The 24442-nt window shown below is 34.6% G+C and overlaps 1 protein-coding gene across 1 annotated transcript in view; it reads right to left on the bottom strand.

The window, feature by feature from the left end:
• Positions 1-24442, bottom strand: part of COMMD1 (copper metabolism domain containing 1) — a 109352-nt gene that overhangs the window by 66645 nt on the left and 18265 nt on the right. The window contains exon 2 of the mRNA XM_006191336.2: positions 3912-4193. Coding sequence (XP_006191398.1) covers positions 3912-4193 — 282 coding nt within the window. The remainder of the gene's footprint in view (positions 1-3911; positions 4194-24442) is intronic.

The following is a 24442-nucleotide window of genomic DNA, read 5'->3' as shown; positions in this document are numbered from 1 at the left end:
ACTAAATGGTCCAGAACGGAAGCTGTGGCTAAATGTTTCCTCTCAAAACGACTTACTGGTCTTGAAAACAAGAAGTCACAAAAGAAAACCCAACACATCTTTATAAAATGTCAAAATTCAGTCTCAAAAAAAAAAAAAAACCCACATTCGAGACTCCATGAAACATATAAATTATTTCCCCAAAAGTTACTGTTTTAAAAAAGGACACACTCCATTACAATTTCTATTCAATTTCCAAGAAGGGAAAACACAACAATGATGTTAATGAAGTAAGCAAAACAATAAAAACTTACCTAAAGATACATGCTAGATTTTAATAGTCCTCAAGGCTTGGGCCCCTCAGTGATTTAGGACCAAATATGAAAGGATCTCAACTATATAAGCAAAGCACTGACGTTCTTCTCTTTGGACATGAAATGTTTGCCTCAAAGTTTCTGTGTACTTTTACAACTGAACTCATGTTTTATTCTTGCAAATATTTTATTTCTGTTGAAAAGAACCATTCTATAAGACAGGTAATTAGGTCACTAGTGCATAGTTATTTCCTCTAGCTCTGCATAGTTCCATAAATGTATCTGCCTTAGTTACTTCTCTACTACTTTGGCATCGTCATATCCTAAAGGCATTATATATTGTGGTTAATAAAAAAAAAAAGTTAATGTATGCACTTGGCTCCCAATTGTCAAATGCACTTTTTGCACCAAAGAAAGGACTAACGCAGACAAACTGAGCAATAGAGAGAAATTCAAAAAGGGAGGGGAAAACAAAAAAATACCCCCGACCACATCCAGTGCTTGAATAAACGGTCCCCAAGCACTTAACAAATAATGGCAAGCAGAAGTAACGTGCCAACATATATTGAATTCTCACTGTAAAATTTTGATACTAAGCTCTATTAACATTTCAAATCAGAGTATTTATCACATAGGTTCTCAACCTTGGTTGAATATTGAAATCACCAGTTTTAAAGATTACTGATGCCCAGGTCCCATCCCCACAGGTTCTTATTTAATTGGTCTGATGTATGCCTGAGTATGACAATTTTTAAAGCTCCACAGGTGAGTTTTTATGTGCAGCCATGACTGAGAACCACTGATTTAAAATGCATAATTTAAAGACAGTAATTTAGTTGCTTGGGGTACATGAACACACACACACACACACACAAACACACACCAGAGTTCAAAAAAACTTGGTCATTCTTCTTGGAAGCAACCTCTTGATATCCTAGGATCATGAATTCTCTCACAAGCTCATCTAGTGTCAGCAGTGTGAAAACAACTTTGACTGAGTTGCCTACATGTGTTCTAAAAACTGGTTTGGTTTAGTGGACTATCTCATAAATAACATTCATCTAGAAACTGACAGAAGTACTAACCAAGGATCCAGGTCTCACAAAAACATTTCCTGTAGGATTTGGGTTGTATATTTTACTGTCAGCCAGGTTCTACTATAGTTTACTTTTTTCTTTATAACTTTTATTGACTTAAGAGTATATTTGCATTAAAAGGATTTTGCAGGTTAAATGACATTTTCAATCATTTTCATGTCAACCATTTTCTTTACAACTTTGGAGTATAAACAATGCACAATAAACTGCATACCTAAAGTATACAATTTTATAAGTTTTGACATATGTATACCATGAAACCATTGCTAAAATGAACATAACATTTTTACCACACTTAAAAATTTTCATGCATCCCTCTAATCTAATCTAACCTCCCTCTACTCTTATCCCAAGGCATCTGCTTTTTGTCACTATAGATTACTTTGCATTTTGTAGGATTTTATATGAGTAGAATCATATATTACACTAAAAAAAAGTTTTCATCTGGCTTATTTCACTTAGGAAATGATTTTGAGATTCAACTATCTTGTGTGTATCACAAATTTTTTCCTTCCTATTACTGAGTGATATTCCTACCTATGCTCTCAATTACCTCATTGTATAACCGACATGTTTTCTTGGCACAGACTATTGTGAAAAGCTAATAAAAGTTCCTAATTGTTGGTATCAATGGTTTTTGGAAAAAATCAGTTTGGTGATCCCCATTTTAGTTTTCACTTTACCACTTAACAGCTACGTCTGAAGCAAGTCACTAATCTGTCTCATATACCTTCTTTAGAAAATGGGGATATCCTACCTCATCTATGTAATTCACCTTAGATGAGTGCTTAAGGACTCTGACTTCTAAGACCTACTAATTCTATTGAGATAGGTAAATCTTCAAGAAAGACAGCAATGTCCATTTGTTTCATATTATCTCTGATCATTTGTAGAGTGTTTAGATTTACTGATTGGCAAAAATCATTCAGTAAAAAAAAATATTTTTGTCACTGTAGCTAACAAAATGGAAGAAAAACCATAGGAACTTAAAAATAGATTTAAAAACTGCTGTAGCAATACCCAATAGATTCAGATGGTATATAGGTTACTAAAATCAAAAGGCACATTATAAACCCCAGTTTAAGAAATATTAGGAAAACATCAAGTTAAAGAAATACTATGATTGCTTTCTAGGAAAGTCAAAGTAGACATGTACGTTTTCATATTCCTGCCCAAATGATAAATACTTCAAGACAAAATGAAATAATCACTACCGACAGAATAAAAAATAAATAGCCTATACAAATGGCTGGTGAAACTTAGATAATCAGTTACACTTTCTGCACCTTTCTAATCTGTCAGATGTTTGGACTAGGAACAACAGGAGGAAAGTTGTTATAACACAATGGTTAAGAAAATAAGGGAGAGGGTATAGCTCAAGTGGTAGAGTGCATGCTTAGCATGCATGAGGTCCTGGGTTCAATCCCAAGTACCTTCTCCAAAAATAAATAAATAAATAAACCTGATTTACTCCCCACCCTGAAAAAAAAAAACCATTCAGAAAATGGACTTTAGGATCAGACAAACCAAAGTCAATAAAGGCAATTAGCACTACTGCAAAATAACTGAATAAAAGGTCCCCAAAATATATTTTGAAAAACAATTTTTTTAAAAAGAATTATCTTTTAAATTAAAATTAAAGGCATTACAGAACCACAAATACTGAAAATACCCAAGAAAGTCCAAAAGGGAATATGTGAGGGAACTTGTCAGCTAAACAAATGTTCTCATCATTAGAAGAAAAGATATAAATTTCTATTATAGGATGTAATAGAAGCCCTTATTTGATTATTTATCTAAAAATAAATCTGGTTAACTAAGTCAGTGATCTGGGTTTTCTCTTCCTAAATACAAGTTGCTGCTTTTTTTCCCCAAAAGACATAACTTGGTCATTAAAAGCCTGATCTGGCAGTCATCTTGAGTACAAACTGAATGACTTAAAAAAAAAACATGTAGATGTCTGCTATAGTGACACTGGAAACTGCAAGGAAAGCAATACTGTTTTGTAAACAATCAAGATCAATTAAAAATTATCTGGAGGCTCAAGGACAGAAGTAGTATACTTAGGGTATTTAGGAACAATACTGTAATTAAAATACACTGCTTCCTATGCCTGCCTATAAAGATGAGTTTTGTGAGATAGTTTTTGTTCTGTTTTGTTTAATCTCAATTCCTGGTCTTTACTTAGCATCCTTATCATTGCATTGGAGATTCTGGCCAAACGCCAAGAACTCTGAGCTCTAACCTAAGTGGAGCAGTGGCCAACTTCTGTGCAATCAACAATTACTGACCCATTTTGTTCTTCTGAGATAGCTGCCAGAGGCTGGTTTTCAGACTATCCACAGTTGGGAATATCCAAAATTTCAGATGATTCTATCTTGGAAAAGGGATTCTAAGAAACAGAGTCTACTGCTATTATCTCCGCAAACAAAGAGTGTTACATAAACTCAATTTGAATGTATGACTAATATGCAATGGAAAATATAGTTGACAAAGGGAAATTGACTGAAGTTGAACTCACCTGTCCACTTTTCCCTATTTCCAGCTCCACTATGGCAACAGGAGTGTGTATCTGAGCTGAGTGCCTTGACTGCGATTTGCCATCAACTCTCCAGCTCAAGCCCCGAAGCCCACTGTCCCAGCGACTTTGGTTCATGAGGCTCTCTCGGATTTTTGTCTTATGGCTCTTCCAGAATTTGGAAATGACAGCAGCTTGGTCAGATGCGATCCCACCTTGCTTTTTGGTTTGAGCAGTCAGGAATGCCTCCAGCTGGTTGAAATCCATGTCTGCAGATGCAATAGACTATAATGACAGAAAAAGTAATAAATTTGAATCCGGTAGATAACTAGAAAAAGCTTCTCAACTACAGATCACATTTTGAGTGATTTTTAATCACTGAATAAGCTTTCAAAAAGGGTCATCAAAAGACAGTAATGAGAATAAGCTCTTCATAAGTATAAAAATATTCCCTTTGAAAATATCAAATTTCAGAAAAGCTACTGTTAAAAATTCCATGTCACTCAAATTCTCTATCAATAATGAGATTCTATAAATATGCAGTTCCATGGTGGGGAAGTAACAAAATAACAAATAAAAAAATATATATATAAAAATAAAATAATAAAATAAGAGAATAAAATTAATTAGTTCTCTGATGAAATCTTACATAATTTCACAGTGCCTTATAACCAGGCTTGGTTTGATATACTATAACTGTACAATGCCTTGTCCATATGAAGTACTAAGTAAATTTTGTTAAATGAAGGTGTTATTTTAGTTTTGTAGCCCATTTTCAACCAAACAGCTCATATTCAATAATACTACTCTGAAACTGTATACTACTTTGTGCTTTTCCATACATTTTCAAATCTTAATTGCCATTGCTGTTCTGAGAACAGTAAACAGCTAAACTGAAGTGGGAAATCATCAAAGGGCTGGGGCAACGGAGCCTTGGATAGGACAGTGATAGCTGATGATCTGGTCCCAGAACAAACTTTCCCCTGCCTGCCCATGGGGGTTGGTATGAGCTCCAAACCAACATATACTTTCTACTTTCTTAGAAAGTACCTCCTTTCTCTGGGCACAGTGATTGAGCCAAATGAATCTCTCAATTTAGAGCAGGGGTAGAAATGATCTTGCCTCTTCAGGTCATGGTACCAGAACATAAGGCTGTGCGGTTGCAGACAACCATTTTGATCTTTTGACAAAGGCCTGACTGCAATAAAATAGAATGAAACCAAGCAGAGATGAGAGTGGGTTCTAGTGGAGTGATATCCGTGTTCTGTAATCCCCAAGGCTAGGTTCCTGCAGACCTTCCTTCAATTCCTTATGTTATCTCAGCATCCTTTCCACCTGCAGGCACCAAAAAATCCCATTTAGTATTCAAGATAGTTTAAGCTGTATTCTTATCATTTGGAAATAAGAATCCCACCTAAACTTGAGCAGAAGCAGTGAGAATGTAAAGGTAGGGTGTGTACAGGTAGAGTGTAGGCAGAGTGGGTGGAACTGGAGCTGAAATACAAACAAGCTGTCTCTCATTTCTCCATTAATATAATAATTGTATGATAAATATTATAACATAGAATAAAGATATTTCACATTACAATTCAACAAATATTTACTGAATATCTGCCTATTTCCAGGTATCAGGACCCCAAATCTCTGGCAACGCCACTCAGTAGAAACACTAATTTGTATAATATACTATAAATAAAATTATCTCCATTGGCATTTTGATTCACAATATCGCCATCAACACAGGTGATTTTTATCATTCTTTTCCTCAAAGCATATCAAAAAATCCATTTTGATTTAACTTCATTTGTGATAGAGGTTATTTTGGTTGGGTTCCAGTTAATAATATCTTGAACTGGGGTCAATTCATCCAAATTTAGAATAATTAGAAATTAAATGAGGCATTGATTTTGGTTCCAGTTCAAAGTCATGAATTTTCATTTAATTCAAGAAATATTTGAGTAGTTACCATGGAACAGACATTAAAGGCCACCTCTATCTACTAGTAACCTAAGTTGGCAGCCTGGTATTCACTTATCCTTGATTCTTCCCTCTTCTCCACAACTTGAGTTAGTGGTTCTCAACACTGGCTGCACATCAGAATCATGAGATACAATTCTAAAATATGAGTGCCCAGAATCTACCCCCAAAATTCTGATTTCTACAAATTCTAGAGTGGGGCCCAGGCACTGGTATTGTTTAAAAGGTTCTCAAATGATTTTAATGGGCAACAAAGGCTAAGAACTAATGCATCTAGCCTTTTTTTTAATTAATTAATTTTTATGGAAGTATAGTTGATTCACGATATTATATTATTTTCAGGTGTACAGCACAGTGATTCAGCATTTTTGTAGCTTATACTCCATTGTAAGTTATTATATAATCTTTTAATCATCAAATTCTACTGATTTTTATATCTGATTCTCTAATAATATGTCCCCTCTGTACTATCCCCACTACCTGATAGAGGCCCCATTATCTTACACCTGAACTAGGCTCCTCAGGTCTACCTTCTATACCACCACCAAAGTGATCTATCTAAAATATCAATAGGATCCTATCACTTCCCTGTTTAAGCTATCCAACAGCTGGCCACTACCTGCTGTAGTGGTTATTAGTCAAGATGTTGTGAAACATTCTACTATGAGGTATATTACAAGTAGTGCTATTACTAGTAGTAGAAGTATTGAAATTTGTGAAGACTGATTTTCACATGTATAAAACAGAGGATTTTCAAGGCTATCTTTTTTTTTTTTTAAACCGGTTTACTAAGAAAAAAGCCACCATCTTAGGTATTCTGTGGTTTTTAGCATATTCAGAGTTGTGCAAAAGCCACTACAATCGATTTCAACACAAAAAGAAACGCCATGGCCAGAGTCAGCAGTTAATCTCCATTCCCTTGACCCCAGCCCCTGGCAACTATTAATCTACTTTCTTTTTCTATAGATAATGGATGTTTATATAAGTCAAATCATGCGATATTTGGCTTTTTGTGACCATCCTAAAATTAGCATTATGTTTTCAAGGTTCATCTGCATTGTTCGTTCCTTTTTTGTTTGTTTGTTTTTCTGAATAAAATTCCATTGTAGAATATAGCACATTTTATTTATCCATTCATCAGTTAACGGGCTTTGAGTTGTTTCTACTCTTTGGCTATTATGAGTAACGGTGACGTGAATGTGCACATAAAAGTTTTCTTATGAAAGTTTCAATCCTCTTGCATATATATTTAGGAGTAGGAGTGCTGAATCATATGGGAACTCTATGTTGAACATTTTAAGGAACTGTTCAACTGTTTTCCCAAGTAGCCATTCTATTTTACAATCCAGAAATGTTTAAGGGCTTCAATTTCTCTACATCCTCACCAACACTTGCTATTGTCTGCCTTTTTTATTTTAGCCATACTAGGTGAAGCGGTATTTCATTGTGGTTTTGATTGCATTTCCCTAATGATTCATGATGTTGGGCATCTTTGTATCTGCTTATATGCAACTTGCATATCTTCTTTAGATAAATGTCCATTCAAGTATTTGCTCAGTTTTTAATTGGGTTTTCTCATATTGTTGAGTTGTAAAAGTTCTTTATATGTTCTGGATGTTAGTCCCTTATCAGATGTATGATTTGCAAGCATTTTCTCTGATTCTGAGGGTTGTCTTTTAACATTCTTGATGGTGTCCTTTGAAACACAGAAATTTTTAATTTGGAAGAAATCCAATTTATCTATTTTTATATTTTGTTGCTTGTGCTTGTGGTGTCATCTAAAACACAGTGAATAAACCAAGGTTGTGAGAATTTACACCTATGTCTTTTCCCAAGTGTTTTACAGTTTTAGCTGTAACATTTAGGTGTTTAATCCATTTTAGTTAATTTTTGCATATTGTGTGAGGTAAAATTCTAATTTCATTCATTTGCATGTTGATGTCAAAGCACCATTTGTTGAAGAGACTAATGTTTTCCCCATTGAATTGTCTCGGCACCCTTGTCGAAAACTGACCATAAGTATAAGGGTTTATTTCTAGACTTTCAATTTTGTTTCATTGATCTATATGTCTTTTCTGCCAGGAAAACACTATCTTGATAATTGTAGCTTTTTGTAAATTTTTGAAATTGGGAAATGTGACTCCCCAAGTTTATCTTTATATTAACAATTTTTTTCTTCATTTTAATTCTGTTTCCTTGAATGGAGGGGAAAAAAAGAAAATTACAAACAAGAGAACTCTGCATGGGAACATATCATGTATGTATTACAAACCTTTAAGTGTGTCACAAAGGAATAAAAATTGAAAACTAATAAACTAGGGTAGTGGTTCTCAACAAGGTACTATTGCTCCCTCAAGGTACTTGAGAAATGTTGGGGCTATGTTTGGTCTCATAGCGACTGGAATGTTGTTGGCATCTAGTGAGCAGGAGCCAGGGATGCCAGGCATCCTACAGTGCTCAAGAAAATAGGGTTGGCAAATTTTCTGTAAAGATGTTACCATCTCTGTGACACATTCTTCTTTTTATTTGCCCAACTCTTTAAAAATGTAAAAACCGTTCTTAGCTCATGCGCTCTACAAAAACAGACAGTGTGGCCTGCAGGATGTAGTTTGCCAAACCCTCCCTGCTCAAGAGCATCCTACAGAATGAGCTGACACCGTCCCACATGAATTGGTAATGTCCAATCTAACATTATGTGGAAAAACCTATTTATAATTACCTGGGTCTAGAAATTAATCTTTTTCTTTTTACATAAAAATGTGTTTTTTGCACAGTTTTAATAAGTACTAAATTTGCCAGGAATGCAATATAGTTTGTCCTTTTATTTGGTGAGAACTTTCAACATGTGCAAAAAGGGGATGAAAAGACAAGGTACAAATCGGGAGAAAATATTTTAAGCCACATATCCAACAAAGGACCAGTATCTAGAAGAAGCAAAACTAATCTATGATAACAGAAATCAAAACAGTGGTTACCTGAGGCAGAGGTGGGGTTGAGTGGGAAGGGGAAGGAGGGAGCTCTCCGTGGTAATAATAGAAAGCTAAGGTGATGACAGAGGTGTGAATTACACAGGTAATATAGATTTCTCAAAACTCAAACTGAATATCTAAGTACTATCATATATAAATGATACTCAGTTTTTTTAAAAGCAAAAAATAAAAACAACTTCTTACAAAAAAGATATCATTTCTAAAAGTTACAAATTCAAATGAAATACTGAGATTTTGTAAAGTATGTAACTGACAAAAGAGTAGTATGCAGAATTTACAAAGAACTCCTTCAAATAAAAGAATACCACCTAAGAACCTGACCAGAAATACAAGCAGACTACTCAGAGAAAAGGAACCCTAAATAATCAATCAATCAATAAAAATATGCTCAACCTAACTAGTAATAAAGAAAATGTAAACTAATACCATTTCCCCTCCATTAAACTGCCAAAAGTAAAATGTCTCACAATACTGAATATTGTTTCTTCACTTCCTCACCAACAATTCTTACACACTGTCGTGAGAACATAACATTTTGAAGAGTAGTCTTGCATTCTCTACCAAAATTTAAGATTTACGTATTCTAGACCTATGTATTCTACTCACTTCTGCAATGGAAAAGCCTTAGAGGAACTCTTAGAACCATGCACTCAGAGTCCTAAACAGGAATGGTTATTGCAACAATGCTGGTAGCAGTAATAAATAAGAATCAACCCTAATGTTCAGAACTATAACCAAAAAAATGGTTAGTGACATTCAAACAATGAACTAATACACAATAAATTAAGTAGCTATATCTATTAACATGGATAAAGCACAAACATAATGCTGAACAACAATAACAAAAAATGCAACTGCACACAAATATATAAAGTATGATACAATTTATATGAAATTTTATAAGATGAAAAATACTATAAATTTAAAATTTATATGTAGTAAAAATGTAAACTTCTGCATGAGATTGATAAACACATGATGCAGTCTAGTGATTATTTCAATGAGCATGAAATCTGAGAGGCATATAGAGGGCTCTAGTAGTATCTATAATTTTTTAATGTTTTTAATAAAACTTTAACTTTGGAATAGACTTATAGAAAACTTGCGAAGCTAGTACAGAGTTTCAATATACCACACACTCAATTTTCCAGGCTATAAACATCTTACATTAGTATGGTCACACCTGTAACAATTAATGAACCAATAGTAATACATTATTAACCACAGTCTAGACTTTATTCATGTTTCCTTAGTTTTTACCTAACGTCCTTTTTATGTTCCAGGATCCCATCCAAGTTACATTACATTTAGTCATCATGTCTCCTTCAGCTTCCCTCAGCTAAGATAGTTTCTCAAACTTACCTTGTTTTTGATAACCTTGACAGTTTTGAGGAGTACTGGCCAGGTATTTTGTAGAATGTCCCTCAGTTTGGATCTGCCTCCTGTTTTTCTCATAGTTAGACTAGGGTTGAGGGGTTTGGAAGAAAGGTTAGAGGTAAACTGTCATTCTCATCATACCATATCAAGGGTATATGCTAGCAACACGGCTTACCACTGTAAACGAAACCTAGCTCAAGTAGTGTTTGTCAGGTTTCTTCACTGTAAAATAACTTTTCCCCCCTTTATTATAATCAACTCTTTGGTAGGAAGTCACTGTGCCATCAATCTCACTCTGCTTAGAAATAACTCTTTTTCCAGTTATATTATATGTGGGTTTTTTAATATTGTAAAAAATATATGTATTGCAGGAATATGCCAAAGCAGTAGTTTGAATGGATAGCTATTTTTTCAGTGACTAAGTTATGTCCAAGAAGAAAGAATGATTAGGAATTAACCAAGATAATGCATGATTATATAAATATTTGCTTCTCCAACCCCTTAATGGGAACAGTAATTAAGAATTTCAAAAGTTATGCAATCCCCCAACTTTCATTAAGTAGGTGAACTGGAACACATTGCGCAGATTTAAATTCATCATCATTTCTGAAGAAAACAGACTGATAAGCATAGGAGGCTAACCAAGAACTAACAATAGTTTGATCCCCATAGAAACTACTCACGGTAAACAAAAACAAACCTTTCCTGGTCAACAGCTCTGTTAAGGTTCCAAGAATTTGCTATGCCATAATGGGCAGATGTTACTTTAGCTAAGTCTATAAACTACAGAATGCTACCAGTTGTCAGCGCAAAGAAATAAGACCTTGAGAAAGTAAAAGTAATTTGCCTCTAGTAACTATTAATATTAGCTTGTTAGTAAAGGGTCATACCAAGAGAATGTGTTTTCTCCTGATTTATTTCATGAGAATATTTTGTCAGAAATATGTATTTACACAAGGATCAAATACCAAGTCAAAAGAAATTAGCTGCATTCCTATGGACTCTTAGAATATGATGAGCTACAAAGCAAGTGAAATTGTCCAAAAAATGATTTAGGTAAATCAGTGTTTTCTAACCCTCTTAAAAGTCTTCTTGTTTTAAAAAAACTAAATACTTCCCTTGAAATTGTTTATGCTATTATTTTAAGTAGAACATAGTCTAAAAAGTAAGTAGAAATAGTCCAAGAGAAAAGCAATTCAGTTTTGTCTTTTATTTACCTTCAGTACAATAGTGAAGTCTGATTTACTGTACTTACAGTTAGTTAGAAAATGGTTTTGCTGTTTGAAACTCTTACGGCTTCAGTTTCCCTAAAACTAAATGAAGGGGATTTGCTAAATGATCTCTATGTACTCCTACCCCTAGTATTAACATTCCATGTTGCTGTATCTATAGATTGAACTACATAAAATTGCCAGTATTCAACTGCTTGTGACTTACAAAAGTGATAATTTGAAATGGTTCGACCTTGCTAAATCTCCTAGGCTTTATTCCCTTCTGTAAACTATCTTTGGCATCACTTAGCTTTTGTATTCTCAAAGTTGAGGCACTGAATGACTCTCAATTGACATTTAGGATTGAAAGTACTTCATTAGAAAATGTCTAAGGCCTATTTTATCCCTGATGAAAAAGGTGATAATTTGATATGGAAACTCTCCTTATGTTATTACTTCACAATTCAGTTTTGAATTTTTGCAGGATTTGTGCTAGCCCATTCATTTTCATGACATCACTTGTTATCACTGTATAATCAATATCATTGAATTTCAACCAGCTTCCTATCAGGCCCTGTCCTAAGTTCTCAAAAAAAGATGAAAAACATACGAACATGTCTTTGAAGAGCATACAACCTGGTGTGTAACCAAAAGCACAATGTAGCATCCTTGGCTTTCCTCATTTGTCAGAAAATCGACAGCAGTATTACCCAAAGTGCAGTCTGCAGAACAGTGCCAGTTCACAAACTTCATTACATGTCCACCCTGAGGTGACTGTAGAAACTGAGAGTAAACACTCAGAAATTTTTGTGCCAATATGATGGTATTTTATGTCAAATATTCTAACAATAAAAAAATTGAAGCTTATGTTTTTATATATTTTTGGCACGGGATTAAAAGTTCTAAAAATAATACACACATACACTACAAAACTGGTCCTCAACAGACATCATTTAAGAAACACTGGTGTGGAGGGTTCTACCGTTTTTGCAATTTAGGTCAGCTGCATTTTAAAGTAAAAACACTCATCTCATATCAGGCTTCATCAATTAATAGCTAATGGCCACATTTACTATAATAAAAATCCTGGCTACATTTAAACAGAGGCAAAAAGGGATACCAAGAAAAAAATAAAGTGCTGGCCATGGATAAGTTGGAGAGATTAAAGTCAAAGCTAAAAATAAGAAAAGAAAAAAAAATGCTAGTACTTTTATACTGGGGAGAAAGAAAAATATTTCAAGTTGACAGCGAATTTTATAAATCACTGTTGTCTATGTCTGGCTCTTCTTATAGGAAAAAAAATAGCTATAATCAGAATTCCTCAACTTACACAATTTAGCAAATGAAAATTAGAAGAAAACTCCAGCAAAAAGAAGAGCTATGGAGTGGATAGGAGAATTCATTCCTCACACATCTGTGTAATTAGTCCTGTTTCTTGCCATTTGTGATATAGTAATAAAGTCTGTTTATCTGATGCCTCCAAATCCAGGAATTACCAGAGACGTGGTGCGCAAAATCCAGCCATGTTTCATTTGGCACAGGAAAGCACAGAAGTGCAATCAAGTCATATTTCAAAAAAATCATATTTCAAAGGCAAATTCATATTTCCCATTATTAGATTTAACACACAGCTGACCAGTGCATCTACTGGGTATTACTGCCATCTTCTGCATGCTAATTTAACAAATTTACATATTAAAAAAGAAAATACTTTGGTTTCATAAGACAAAAATTTGGCCAGTGATGGACTCCCCTAGAGCACCTCCGGATACATCCCAAAGTTCAGTGATTTTTTGTGCAACTACTACGTAACAGTCACTGTGCAAGGAATTGTCCAGTTTCCTGGCTGCCCTAAAATCCAATCAAGGGCAGACAGCTGAACAGCTAACCAAGCCCAAAATCTGGTGATAGAGAGCTAGGTGGGAGTGAGAAAATACAAAAGTACACACTATATTCAAGTGAGTGATTAAACTGGTTATTATACCCATATCATCTCACAGAACACCCATGCATGACAAGTGAAGACTGAACACCTACAATTTCAAAACAGCCTTGGGCAATTGGGAAGTCTTTGGTATCCAGTAATTGGTCACTGTGCGCATACGAATTTGAATCACGCGTTCCAGGAGGTATTCTTGCTTAGCTAGTAAGTAAACCTACTCAACTTCCCACCAACATTTTCAGGGCAGCTTTATGGAACTTGTTTCCTTAATGAAATCAAACCATGATACTTCAATAAAGGCAAATACTTATATCCCCCTTTATATGTCAAAAATTCTTAGAAAAGTTTTTTTAAGGCAAAAAAATAACACAATATTGAGGGGAAAAAAGGCAATGGAGTCTCCATGTGAGAAGGGTAGCTGAACTTTGAGGCTGCAACTCCTGTCCCTGAGATTTATCTTGCCCTTAAAGATAACTCAGCCTCTTGCAGCAGCCATTTTTTTTTACCATTAGTAACTCTGGTGTATTTTTAAACATCTATCCCTACTCAGATTACACTTGGCTCTTCAAGTTCTTCCTTGGATATGTATACAATTTCATTCTTTAGTCTGAGTTGGTCAACTGATCAACAAATACGTATTAAGTGTTCAAAGCTTAACACCATGGTGAAATACCTGCTCACACAATGTTTACAGTCTCATAGGGAGATTACAGATCACATCCATGATTTTCTCTATTCAAGTAGTTTCAGATCTGGATTTTGAAAGAGTCCCACTTGTCAGTTAGCCTCGCATACAAATCACATGGCTTATCCAGATAGTCTTCTCTATTAGATATGTAATTTATCAGAAATTATCAGCTTGAAATTACAGAAATTAAAGAAAATATATTTCAGAACATTTTTACATGAAATTTTATTTCCATGTTTATGCTTCCATATTAATAAAAACTTGATCACAGTAATTTCAGAATTTTTAATTACATTCACGTACAGCAAAATAAATACACCTGCTGTTTTGAATATTCACAAAAACTTTTTTTAGATATCAAATACTCTTAAGTCAACTAGCTGAAAAAATAAAATTCAGGCAATAGTAAGTACAGAAGAACTACTCAATCTCTCAATTCCTTATCACAAACATAAAAATGAAAAATACAAGGAAGAAGATAAGAGAAAGAATAGAAAATAGTAAAAAATGAGTGTTAGGACTTCTGGGTGTTAGATTTCTCTGATACAGCTCAGAGGCAAGCAATTCCCACTGCAGAACTCCAGAGAGACAAAAAAATGGAAAGTCCTAGGTACTTTTGAGTGAAAGTGGAGTTGGAAACTGGAGAACTGGCTGAAAATCCACTTAACCCAACTACTACCCCATCACAGCCCTCGATGAAAGACTGGGTTTCCACCCTACAGAGTAAACTAGAAGGACTCTAGGCAACTCAAGGCAAGGGACTTATTCTGAAAGCTGGGAGATGAAGTATAACTCTACTTAAGGATTGATGGGCTACCCAGTCCCCTTCCACCAGTGACCCTGCAATGCAATTATGGCATGAACTATTCCGAGTTGGGCCAATTTTCATACGTTAAGGGCAAAATCCTTCACAAAGAGGATACCACTTCAGACACCAGCCATGGAGCTGGGGGATTCCAAGCCACCCATACTTCTGACCTACTGGCTATAAATTTGGGGATTCCAAGCACCTGCTTAAGCTAAATAATTCAGCAAAACAAGTCATAGAACTCAGAAAAGCACCATAGTTACAATTACAGTATTATTATAGCAAAAAAGTACATAAATCAGGACCAGCCAAAATAAAAGATGCATAGGGCAAGGTCTTGAGCGGGAATGCAAAGTTTCCATGTCCCCTCACCAGAGTCAGGATACATCACTCTCCTGGCACATCAATGCATAACGATACATGCAGATTACTGTTTGCCAGGAAAACTCATTAGAGATAAAAATTCCTGTTTTTATTGGGGTTTCATTACATTGGCATGATTATTTGTTTTTTGGCAATTGAGTTGAGTTAGAGCCACCTCAGGCCACAGCTGCATTACAAATGTCCCTAGGCTTTCTGGCTAAGATGGTTTAGATAACAGAATTGCTTTAAATTACTTACTGGCTGAACAAAGAGGAGTCTGTGCCAAAGCATTTAGTTCCCGCTGTACATGAAGCAAAACCTCTCATATTGTAGCAAATATAAGAAATTGTTTTAATAAACAATTCACTTGGGACATTCTTTGATTTTTTTTTTTTTTTTTGATACCAACTAGTTTGGTTCATGGGGGCCATGACTAAGGAACATACTCTAGTCTCTTGGTATTATCCTCCTGATAGTCATTATCATATAATCTCCCTGGTGCACTATTCTCTCAAGGGTCTTAAATATGTGTTCATACCCATCAACAGTACATCAGACGGTCTCACTGCACTTAGAGAAACAGAAACAGAATGAACAATGAGATAAACAGCAAAAACAATTCTTCCACAGACCTGACATGATGACCTACAACTTTCACAAAAAAGAACAACTTAACTCTGGTAGTGACCATGAATGTGCTAATATCAAATTTTTGATTAATCTCTCATGTATGAGAGGATGACCAAAAGAGAAGAACTGTTAAATTAATTAAACAAGGAGGCCTTTAGACTGAGGTGGCTCTAATACCTCAGGTAGCCTATGTAAGCAAACCCAAATCTAAGCCTGAAATGCCTCAAGGTTAACATATCAAAACTTAAGGACAACCAATCACAAAGAGCCAACTAAGCTTTCCCAAATAAGGCAACTGCTTAAGCTATAGCCAATCATCAACATCATCATAATCATCAAATAATTTCCTTGCTTTGCTTCCACCTCTTCTCTATGAAAGTTTTTTCCCTAGCTCCCATCAGCGGTGAACTCCTAACTACTTCAGATTTGGCATTGCCCAACTGGAATCAATTTTTGTTCAATTAAACTCTTAAAATTTTTAATATGCCTCACTTTATCTTTTAACAGTCATTACTCAGGCTTTGTGTGTGTGTTGGGGGGGTGCATTTATGACCTTTCTGTGAAATAGAAAGCAGGGTACCTTCACTGCTCCAAAAGGCTTCTTTTAAAAAGTCAGGATAGAAATAAGTGTTCTGTACACACACGAGCCATTAAGAGAAAAAAGGTTCACATTTTAGATGTCTCCAGTTTCACTGCAATAAAACAATACTTCGTAAAGTAGCCAGAAAAGCTGCATCGACTAACGAAACTATCTGAGGGTGCTCTCAACAGCAAACAACTAGTGGCCAGCATTTGTTTGCTCTGATTTTCCAAATAAAGCAGTTGAAAACACAATATAGATGTGCATTTTGTCCTTCTTTCCATCTTTAATTTTTAGGAAATATTTGATGTCAGATTAAAAGACTCAGCCTAAGAGTACCTCAGAATGAGGACACAGGATTTCAGATTAGAAAGATCTCCTCCCTAGATGCAAAATCCTACACAAGTTGCCAAACTTCTCTGAACCTCCATTTCTTCTGTTTTCAAATGGAACTAGTAATACTAATCTCAAACGACACTGACAAGATTTAAATGAGATAATGTGTGAAAGCATGAAATGGTATCAAACACATGGTAGGCACTCAAGAAACATTTTTCTTTTTTTCTTCCTTCTCTCATTTAGGATTTTTTCATGAGTAGTTTCCTGCTTTACTAAGGGCAGATAATTCTTTAGAAATCTTTATTTACAACTCTTAAGAAAAGTGAAAAAAAGAACATAGTTATTTGGGTTTGTTAGAGAATGGGTTTAACAATAAACTCAAAATCCTAAAACAGAAACCACAGGCAGTTTGGGCTTATTTCATAACAGAAACTCAGCACACTGACAAGTGGAATGCCCTTTTCCTTGCTTTAAGTTTCCTTTCACTGGTCTACCTTTAAGACCAAGCAAGATTTTACAGCTGACATTAGTTTATAAAGACTTCAACTCAGCCAGCAAAGCAGTCAATACAAAAACTAAGGTAAGAATCCTTGATAAAAGTGGAAAAATCAGTCTCAAGGAAAGACTGCAAATCCTGTCCTTATACAGAAAATAGAGGATTTCACTCAAGCCAGATGACAATTTGAAATGTTTTAGTATGGTAGTTCAAGGAGGTACCGAAAAGTCAAAGTTACAAAAGCCATCTTATAATAAAAACAAGAAAGGTTATAATCAAAGGGAATAAATCTGGAAAGCCATGTTTTGTTTTAATGTATAAGGGGGGATTCAAAACATGCTACTATTTTCATTTTTAATTGTCTTCAGTAATTATTTTAAAGTGAATATTTAGGGGAGGGTTGGTGTTTTTGTTTTGATTTTCTTTTTTAAATAACAAAGATTAGGCTGACTATTTAAATCCTTTCCCTAATGCATCTTTAGTGCATCTAAATTAACATTAAACAGTTGTTTACAGAAATCTAAATATCATTCTTAAAGGAAAAATCAAATAGTTCCCTGACCTTTCAAAATACATTTGAACTAAAATTTTTGTAAGTCATCTTTTCCTATCCATTTCACTATGAAATAAAAATTTCAGATGTAAATTTTTACTTGAGGAAAAACATAAACTTCCATTTTCCTTCAACCAAAAATTATGCATCTTTGTTCAAATAAAAATTACAAGTAATTACTTTTGAGGGGCTAACTTTTAAAGCACCTCAAAAATTATCCTACTTATTATTTGTGATCTTAAAACCAAGTTATCTGATAAAGATCAGTGGAACAAACTTGAGAGTTCAGAAATAAACCCTTATATTTATGGTTAGTTGATTTTCAACAAAGGTGAAAAGGCAGTTTAATGAAGAAAGGATAGTCTTTTCAACAAATGGGGCTGGAATAATTGTGCACCCATGTGCATAAAGTTTAATTTAGATTGTGGTCCTCAAGTTTTCATTATCACATTCTTAAAGAGTGTCTCCAGATATTTTATACCTAATTGGGCCTTCACTTCAAAAAATTTTAATGCCACAAATATCCTGATTATCTGTTTATGTACTATAGATCTACCCCTGCTTTATTTATACATAAAAACAGTAAGATTTTTCATTCCTCAAGAACCAATTCTCTCCTGCACTGAGAATGCATGAGAACATTAAGTCACAAATACACAAAAATTAACTCAAAATGGATCATATACAAAAATTTAAAACCTAAAACTATAAAACTGCTTAAAAAAAAAAAAACAGAAGAGAACATCTCTGAGAACTTTTGGTTTGCAAACAGCTCTTAAGCACAACACTAAACGTGCAACCCATGAAGGAATAAAATTATAAACTGGTCTTTTTCAAAATCAAATACATTTGCAGTTCAAAAGACAATTAAATGACAAGCCATAGCCTGGGAGAAATATCTGCAAGTCATATTTCTCATAACAAATTTGTATCCAGAATATATATATTTTAAGTTCTTATAACTCAGTAATAACACAAAATGAATTTAAAATGGGTAAAAGATTTAAATAGACATTTCACTTCTGTACCTTTGGGGGGATATCCTTTGCATCCATGACTAAGCCATAAAAAACCTTACGGTTGGAGTAACATTTTGAATGAGTATATTCTCTGAAGCTGGGTTAGAGTCCCAAGCGTCTTTTTTGTAAGGTACCTCTTGGGCTGGGAGTTCTTCCTGGCTTTGGTTTCAAGGCCTCTCTGTTCTATGTTTCGAAGCCTCTCTGTTTTCTCAGGCTGCGAGTTCTTGGGTTTTTGTTCCAAGGACTCTCTGTTCTCCCTACTTGATCCTGCTGCTGCCACGGAAACTTAGTTGACTGAAAAGTTGACTGAAATCTTCCTTCTCAAACCCCTGCTGACTATATGCTCTGCCACTACAGCACTAACTCGATAGGTTTCCTCTCTTGTTGGCATGACTTTTCTAAGAATAATTTAGAACTTCAAAGGCTTCTTTGGGAAACTCAACATCTCCCAAGCTCACTCCACCAAGACCTTCCCCATCCCATTCCAGCCCAACTCCCTAGAGTCACTGGAACTTCAGAACCCTGCTCTCTCCCTCTAGGGACTCAGGGACCCAACAAAAGCAACCACCTGGCTAAAAAGGGTAACTGGAAACAAAGTTTAGCCCACATCCTCCAGAAGATTATACATCAAGACAAAAGAAAATCTTAGAAGTCTCCTCCACAAATATTGGTAAAAAGCTGTAGCTCTTATATTGAGTAGGTAACAAGTTGTTCCATTTACCAGAAATACAATTCAGTAAAAATATAAAGTGGGACAAAGGTGAGAACTAACTCTTAAACATAAACTAGTGAATTCTGTATTACTGTATTTATGCCAGACTGAAAGCTAAAATTTTAGAACAAAAGTCATAAAGCTCTCTACTTGTGTATGTCAGTCTATCCATATATATGTTATGTATATGTAGTATTTTCCTACCTCCAGATGGTATTACTAAATTAACAAAAAAGTTCTAATTGGCTTAGGGAAAAAAATAAGCACTTATATAAATTAAATATTCCTTAAACTCTCAGAAATATAGGAACTAACCAAAATGTTTTTCAAGTTCACATGACTTGAAAATAACATGATTTGGTAAATAACACACCTTTAATATTGTTGGTTTAATAAAACCGGAATGTCCTCAGAGTTGTCAGCATTAAGTATAATGCAGACATACATTTTATTCTATTTGAACTTACTAGTCAAATTAACTAATATTATATTTACTAGATGTTTAAGATTATAAAACTTATGGTTTGATCTCAAACTGAGTCATTATTCTGACAAACTATTTTAATAATAATTGTGTTATAAAAATGATTGCTTAGAAATAGTGTCCAGAATCTTTTTGGTAACTTGAACTTTAAAGTTATACTATGTTAAGTGATAGATATTTACTGAGTACCCAGATCATTCCTAAATAAGATAAAACACTTGAAACATTAATTACTGAATATAAGTTTGAGTGTATATATTTTTTGCTTATTTTTACAGAGAGACTAAAGATTTTAGGTCTGTTAATCAACATGTTCTTCCTGTCACACTGAGAAACTGTACTATGAAAACAGCATATACATTTAGAAGTTGTGAGAGAGTGTATTTATAAAATGTGCTAATCTGCTACAAAATGCTAGTATATGAAAGGCAATTCTGTTGTCTACTACCTAGTTTCCTCTATAAAATAAAGGTTATAATGGTTAAAAATTATCATCAATTTTATATGTAAATGGACTACTAAAAACCAACAAGGGTTAAGGGAAACATTTCTGTATGAAAAGTATTCAAGGAATGTAGGATATGTTTTTGCTGAGGGGGAAAAAAAAGGAGTAATTTTGTCCTAAACTAGTTGTTTAGAGATCGTTTAAAGATTGCTCCAGAGAAAGGAAAGTGAAAGGACAAAACCTAAAATGATACAGAAAGTAATAAAGGGTCTGTGGGGAAAACGAAAACAAAACCAAGAGCAAGAGAAATTTATCTCATGTGGTCAAGTTGGTTAAGACGGAATGAATTTATTTTAAGATTTTAAAATGAACTTTAATATCAATACTGTACATATGCAAACTAAACTGGGTTTTTTCCCTCTCTTAAAAGGACAAAGTTTATTGGACTATTGGCCTACACTTTACCTTTTTCTTTACCTTTTAAATAATCTACCTAAGGAAACAAAAACTCTGTGTCTATTGGAATAATTTCTGATGTTTTATATGTCATTAGTTAAGAGAACTGAGCCTTCTCTTCTAAAAAGTGACCTGTGATCTATTTAATCAAGTGTTCAAGCCTTTTGACATTTTGACAGCTTTTAATATCTTGCCTTCCCCAAATCAAATCCTAAATAAAATCTTGATCTTGAACTACGAGATTTCCCGGAGAACACCTGGAAAACCTCAAAGGATCTGTTCTTTCACCTTTTAAAAAGAGAGCTGTCTGAGATAATTAAGTTTGTTTGATACGCTAAATTGCATGGGAAACACTGCCAAATAAGAAGTGATGCTTAACCTTCTCTCGGTTATATTTGTATGAGCACATGTTATTAATATAGGTTCTTCAGAAATTACATAAAGTTCCTAGAAATTTGTTAATGCTCTTGATATCCTTGATATGTCCTGATATAATGTTATTAGTCATAATTCTAGTTATCTTAAAATGTGTTGTCACAGAAACAACCAAATTTCTCATCAACTGCATTATTTTTATAACGAACTCTCATCAGATCTATAACCATGGCCATTTAAAGTCTCCTGTCACTCACATATAGTTATTGTTTTATTCTGAGGCTTTCTTGAAAGCATTTGTAATCAGCTACAAACGAGAATGCTTTATCTTCCACAAAGGGACTATTTTAGAAACTCACAGAAAGGACTATGACAAATAACCTGAGATACAGGCTTCTGACAGCATTGCTTACATAACTTTGAGATCAAACTTCTGGACTGAACAAGAATTTCCAGAACTCTAGTGAAGATGCTGATGGGTTCATACAACCGATAACCCAAGATAAAGCAGAATGAGAATTAATTACATGGGACTAAATTAACTGATAAAGAGTAATTATAAGGTTTTTTGTTTGTTTGGAACATTGCTGGTTCTTTAATGTTCTATTTTCTGGAGGTAAAGTTCCCCTTTCTCTTTTTTCTTAAACTATCTATAACTCACAATAATTTAGTAGATTATACCTTTGTCAACAAAAATAAATATGTTACCTTTTTCTCCCTGCCTGATTCCACTAGTTTCGGGAACTCTTACTGCATATTCTTATTTTCACAGCCATAACATTTTCATAAGTTCAGTAAGAATTTGTTCTCCCTGTAACAGGACACAATTGGAAACACTGGTTATATTAACCAAGACTTGGACAGAAATGCCACATTTGAGAATGATGACCATTGAATTAAATATGACCAGACAGTTTTAAGGAACCATGGTTGATTTATAGAGCCAATGTTTACAAAGCCCTCTTGAAACACCAGCCTGGTATCTAACTTACAGTGTTACCAGCCTTATAGGTGACTTAGGAAGGTCACTAGTGGCAAGCTCAGGAGCTTTAAGATATTTTGGGGACCACAAGAAGAGAAGAATATACCCAAATCTATAGATTACTGCAGATGAAGTCCTGTGGTGAGTTCTTGGCTTGGCTTTCTGGCCTCAAGAGAGTTTTAAGTCCAATTTGAGATCCCTTATAAAAGTCCCAGCAAAGCAAATTTTAAAAGGTCTATGTGGTCAATTATCAACCTTGCTGCATTTATGTAAATAATTAGGCCAAATTTAAAGAGATGACTTATTTTATAAACAAGGATAATCTTACTTTGATATCATTGATCAAAATGAGGGTGATTATAGAGAGAAATTTTATAACTGGAGAGAGAAATATTTTTTTCAGTAGAAAACGAAAACCCACTCTTATGGGTTATTAGATTCTATTTCTGTTCATTGTCTTTGAGCTATTTTTCACTTCCATGTAAGCTGGATCCTGCCATCGTGTTCCCATTTTTTTCTCTCACTCTCCTGACTTAGTATCACTGACAACTAAAAACTGACTACCCAGATCCTTACTGAAACTCTAGTTTGTCTTGTCCCAATGCCCTGCAAACTAAAGCTGGACAACTTTCTATAAACTTAAAACTACTTACTACTTCAAGTTTGGACCATTCAGGAGGTTCACCAAATACCTGTACCTTCCATGCTCTGCTCTAGTAAATAACCAGACGCTGATGTCTCACTCCACTAACTAAAAATGATGCTGAAAAACATCTAGAAATGTTCTCAACTGGCGGCCCTCTGGACTCAAAAAATGTGTTTATAGTCTACTCCAAACATTAAAAATTTAACAGAAGAAAAAAATCTTTCTTTGTTTCTACATTCTAATTTATGTTCCTCTTGCTTTTGTGTGTGTGTGTGTGTGTGTGTGTGTGCGCAAGTGAAGCTTCTAGGAAAGTTTCAGATGGAGGAAATGTGAGGACCCACTCTGACCCTCAGAGTTGATGTAAAGATTATATTAAAGTGAAAACATTTGAATTAAGATATAGAAAGAAATCTTATCTAAACTTTCCTTACTGACTAAAGCAGAGTCTTCAAAAACATAGCTGCCTTTAATTCCCCCCTCTAAAGAAGTTTCCTGAGAATTCAGCTGCCATGAAGACAGATGGCCTATGTCTTAGCGTCAGAAAGCCCAATGGAACCTTCCATACCTTCCCACTGAAGCTCTAAACACAACTACCACCACCTTTGTTAAGTTTGGTATACAAACTTTTTATCTCTGGCTATTGAGCGCTCCCTCATATATACCATGAAAGCCTAAATAAACTTTGTTTTTTCTCCTCTTAATCTGTCTGTTATCACCTAATCTGCAGGCACAACCACTGGATCCAAGTTGGAAAAGTTTTCCTCTCAGCAACATCAAGCAAGGAAACGGGGAAGATATTCTTAATACAGTCTAGTCAATACCAATAACCTCAACACTTAAAACTATGAACACTCTAGAGAGTAGTATTTCACTTTAGTGGGCCCTTCACTAATCATAAAGCCTAAATGACAAATCAGTGAATGCTACACTACCCTAGCCCTTCATTGTCCACTTTGTTCACTTCTCAGTTGCATATCCTTAGCCTTCTCTCTTAACTGAAAATTTCAATCCATAACATGCTAAGCCTTAGCATACCTGAAACTTGGTCCTTCTCCAAAGAACCCTAAAGACACATACCCCCTCAACTCCCTTTGTTCCAGTTGAAGCAACCATCCAATTATTATCTTAATTTTGCAGGTAATCTTAGAAAGAAGTGTCTTGAACAATGGATACAAATATTTTGGTCAATATACAGGTGAGCTCAAGCATAAGATGACCAAAAACAAAAACAAAAACAGAAACAGAAACAAAAACCCTTCTGGTTTATCCAGCAGACTCTGAGAAGTCTACCTCTAAGAGACTGACCAGTTCTGGATGCCAGAACAAAAGAGAAACGTTCAAAGAGTATCAATGCTGAATCCTGGTAACTCTCAAAATTCTGCCATACAAAGAAGACTGTCCTGGGAGTTGGATGGCTTCCTTATATTGGAGAACTCCTATTTTTCTTGAACTCCAATAGCA

This window comes from Camelus ferus, chromosome 15 (assembly GCF_009834535.1).
Source record: "Camelus ferus isolate YT-003-E chromosome 15, BCGSAC_Cfer_1.0, whole genome shotgun sequence".
Lineage (NCBI taxonomy): Eukaryota > Metazoa > Chordata > Mammalia > Artiodactyla > Camelidae > Camelus > Camelus ferus.
The sequence above is the reverse complement of the archived record's forward strand: the minus strand, read 5'-3'. Positions and strand labels throughout refer to the sequence as shown.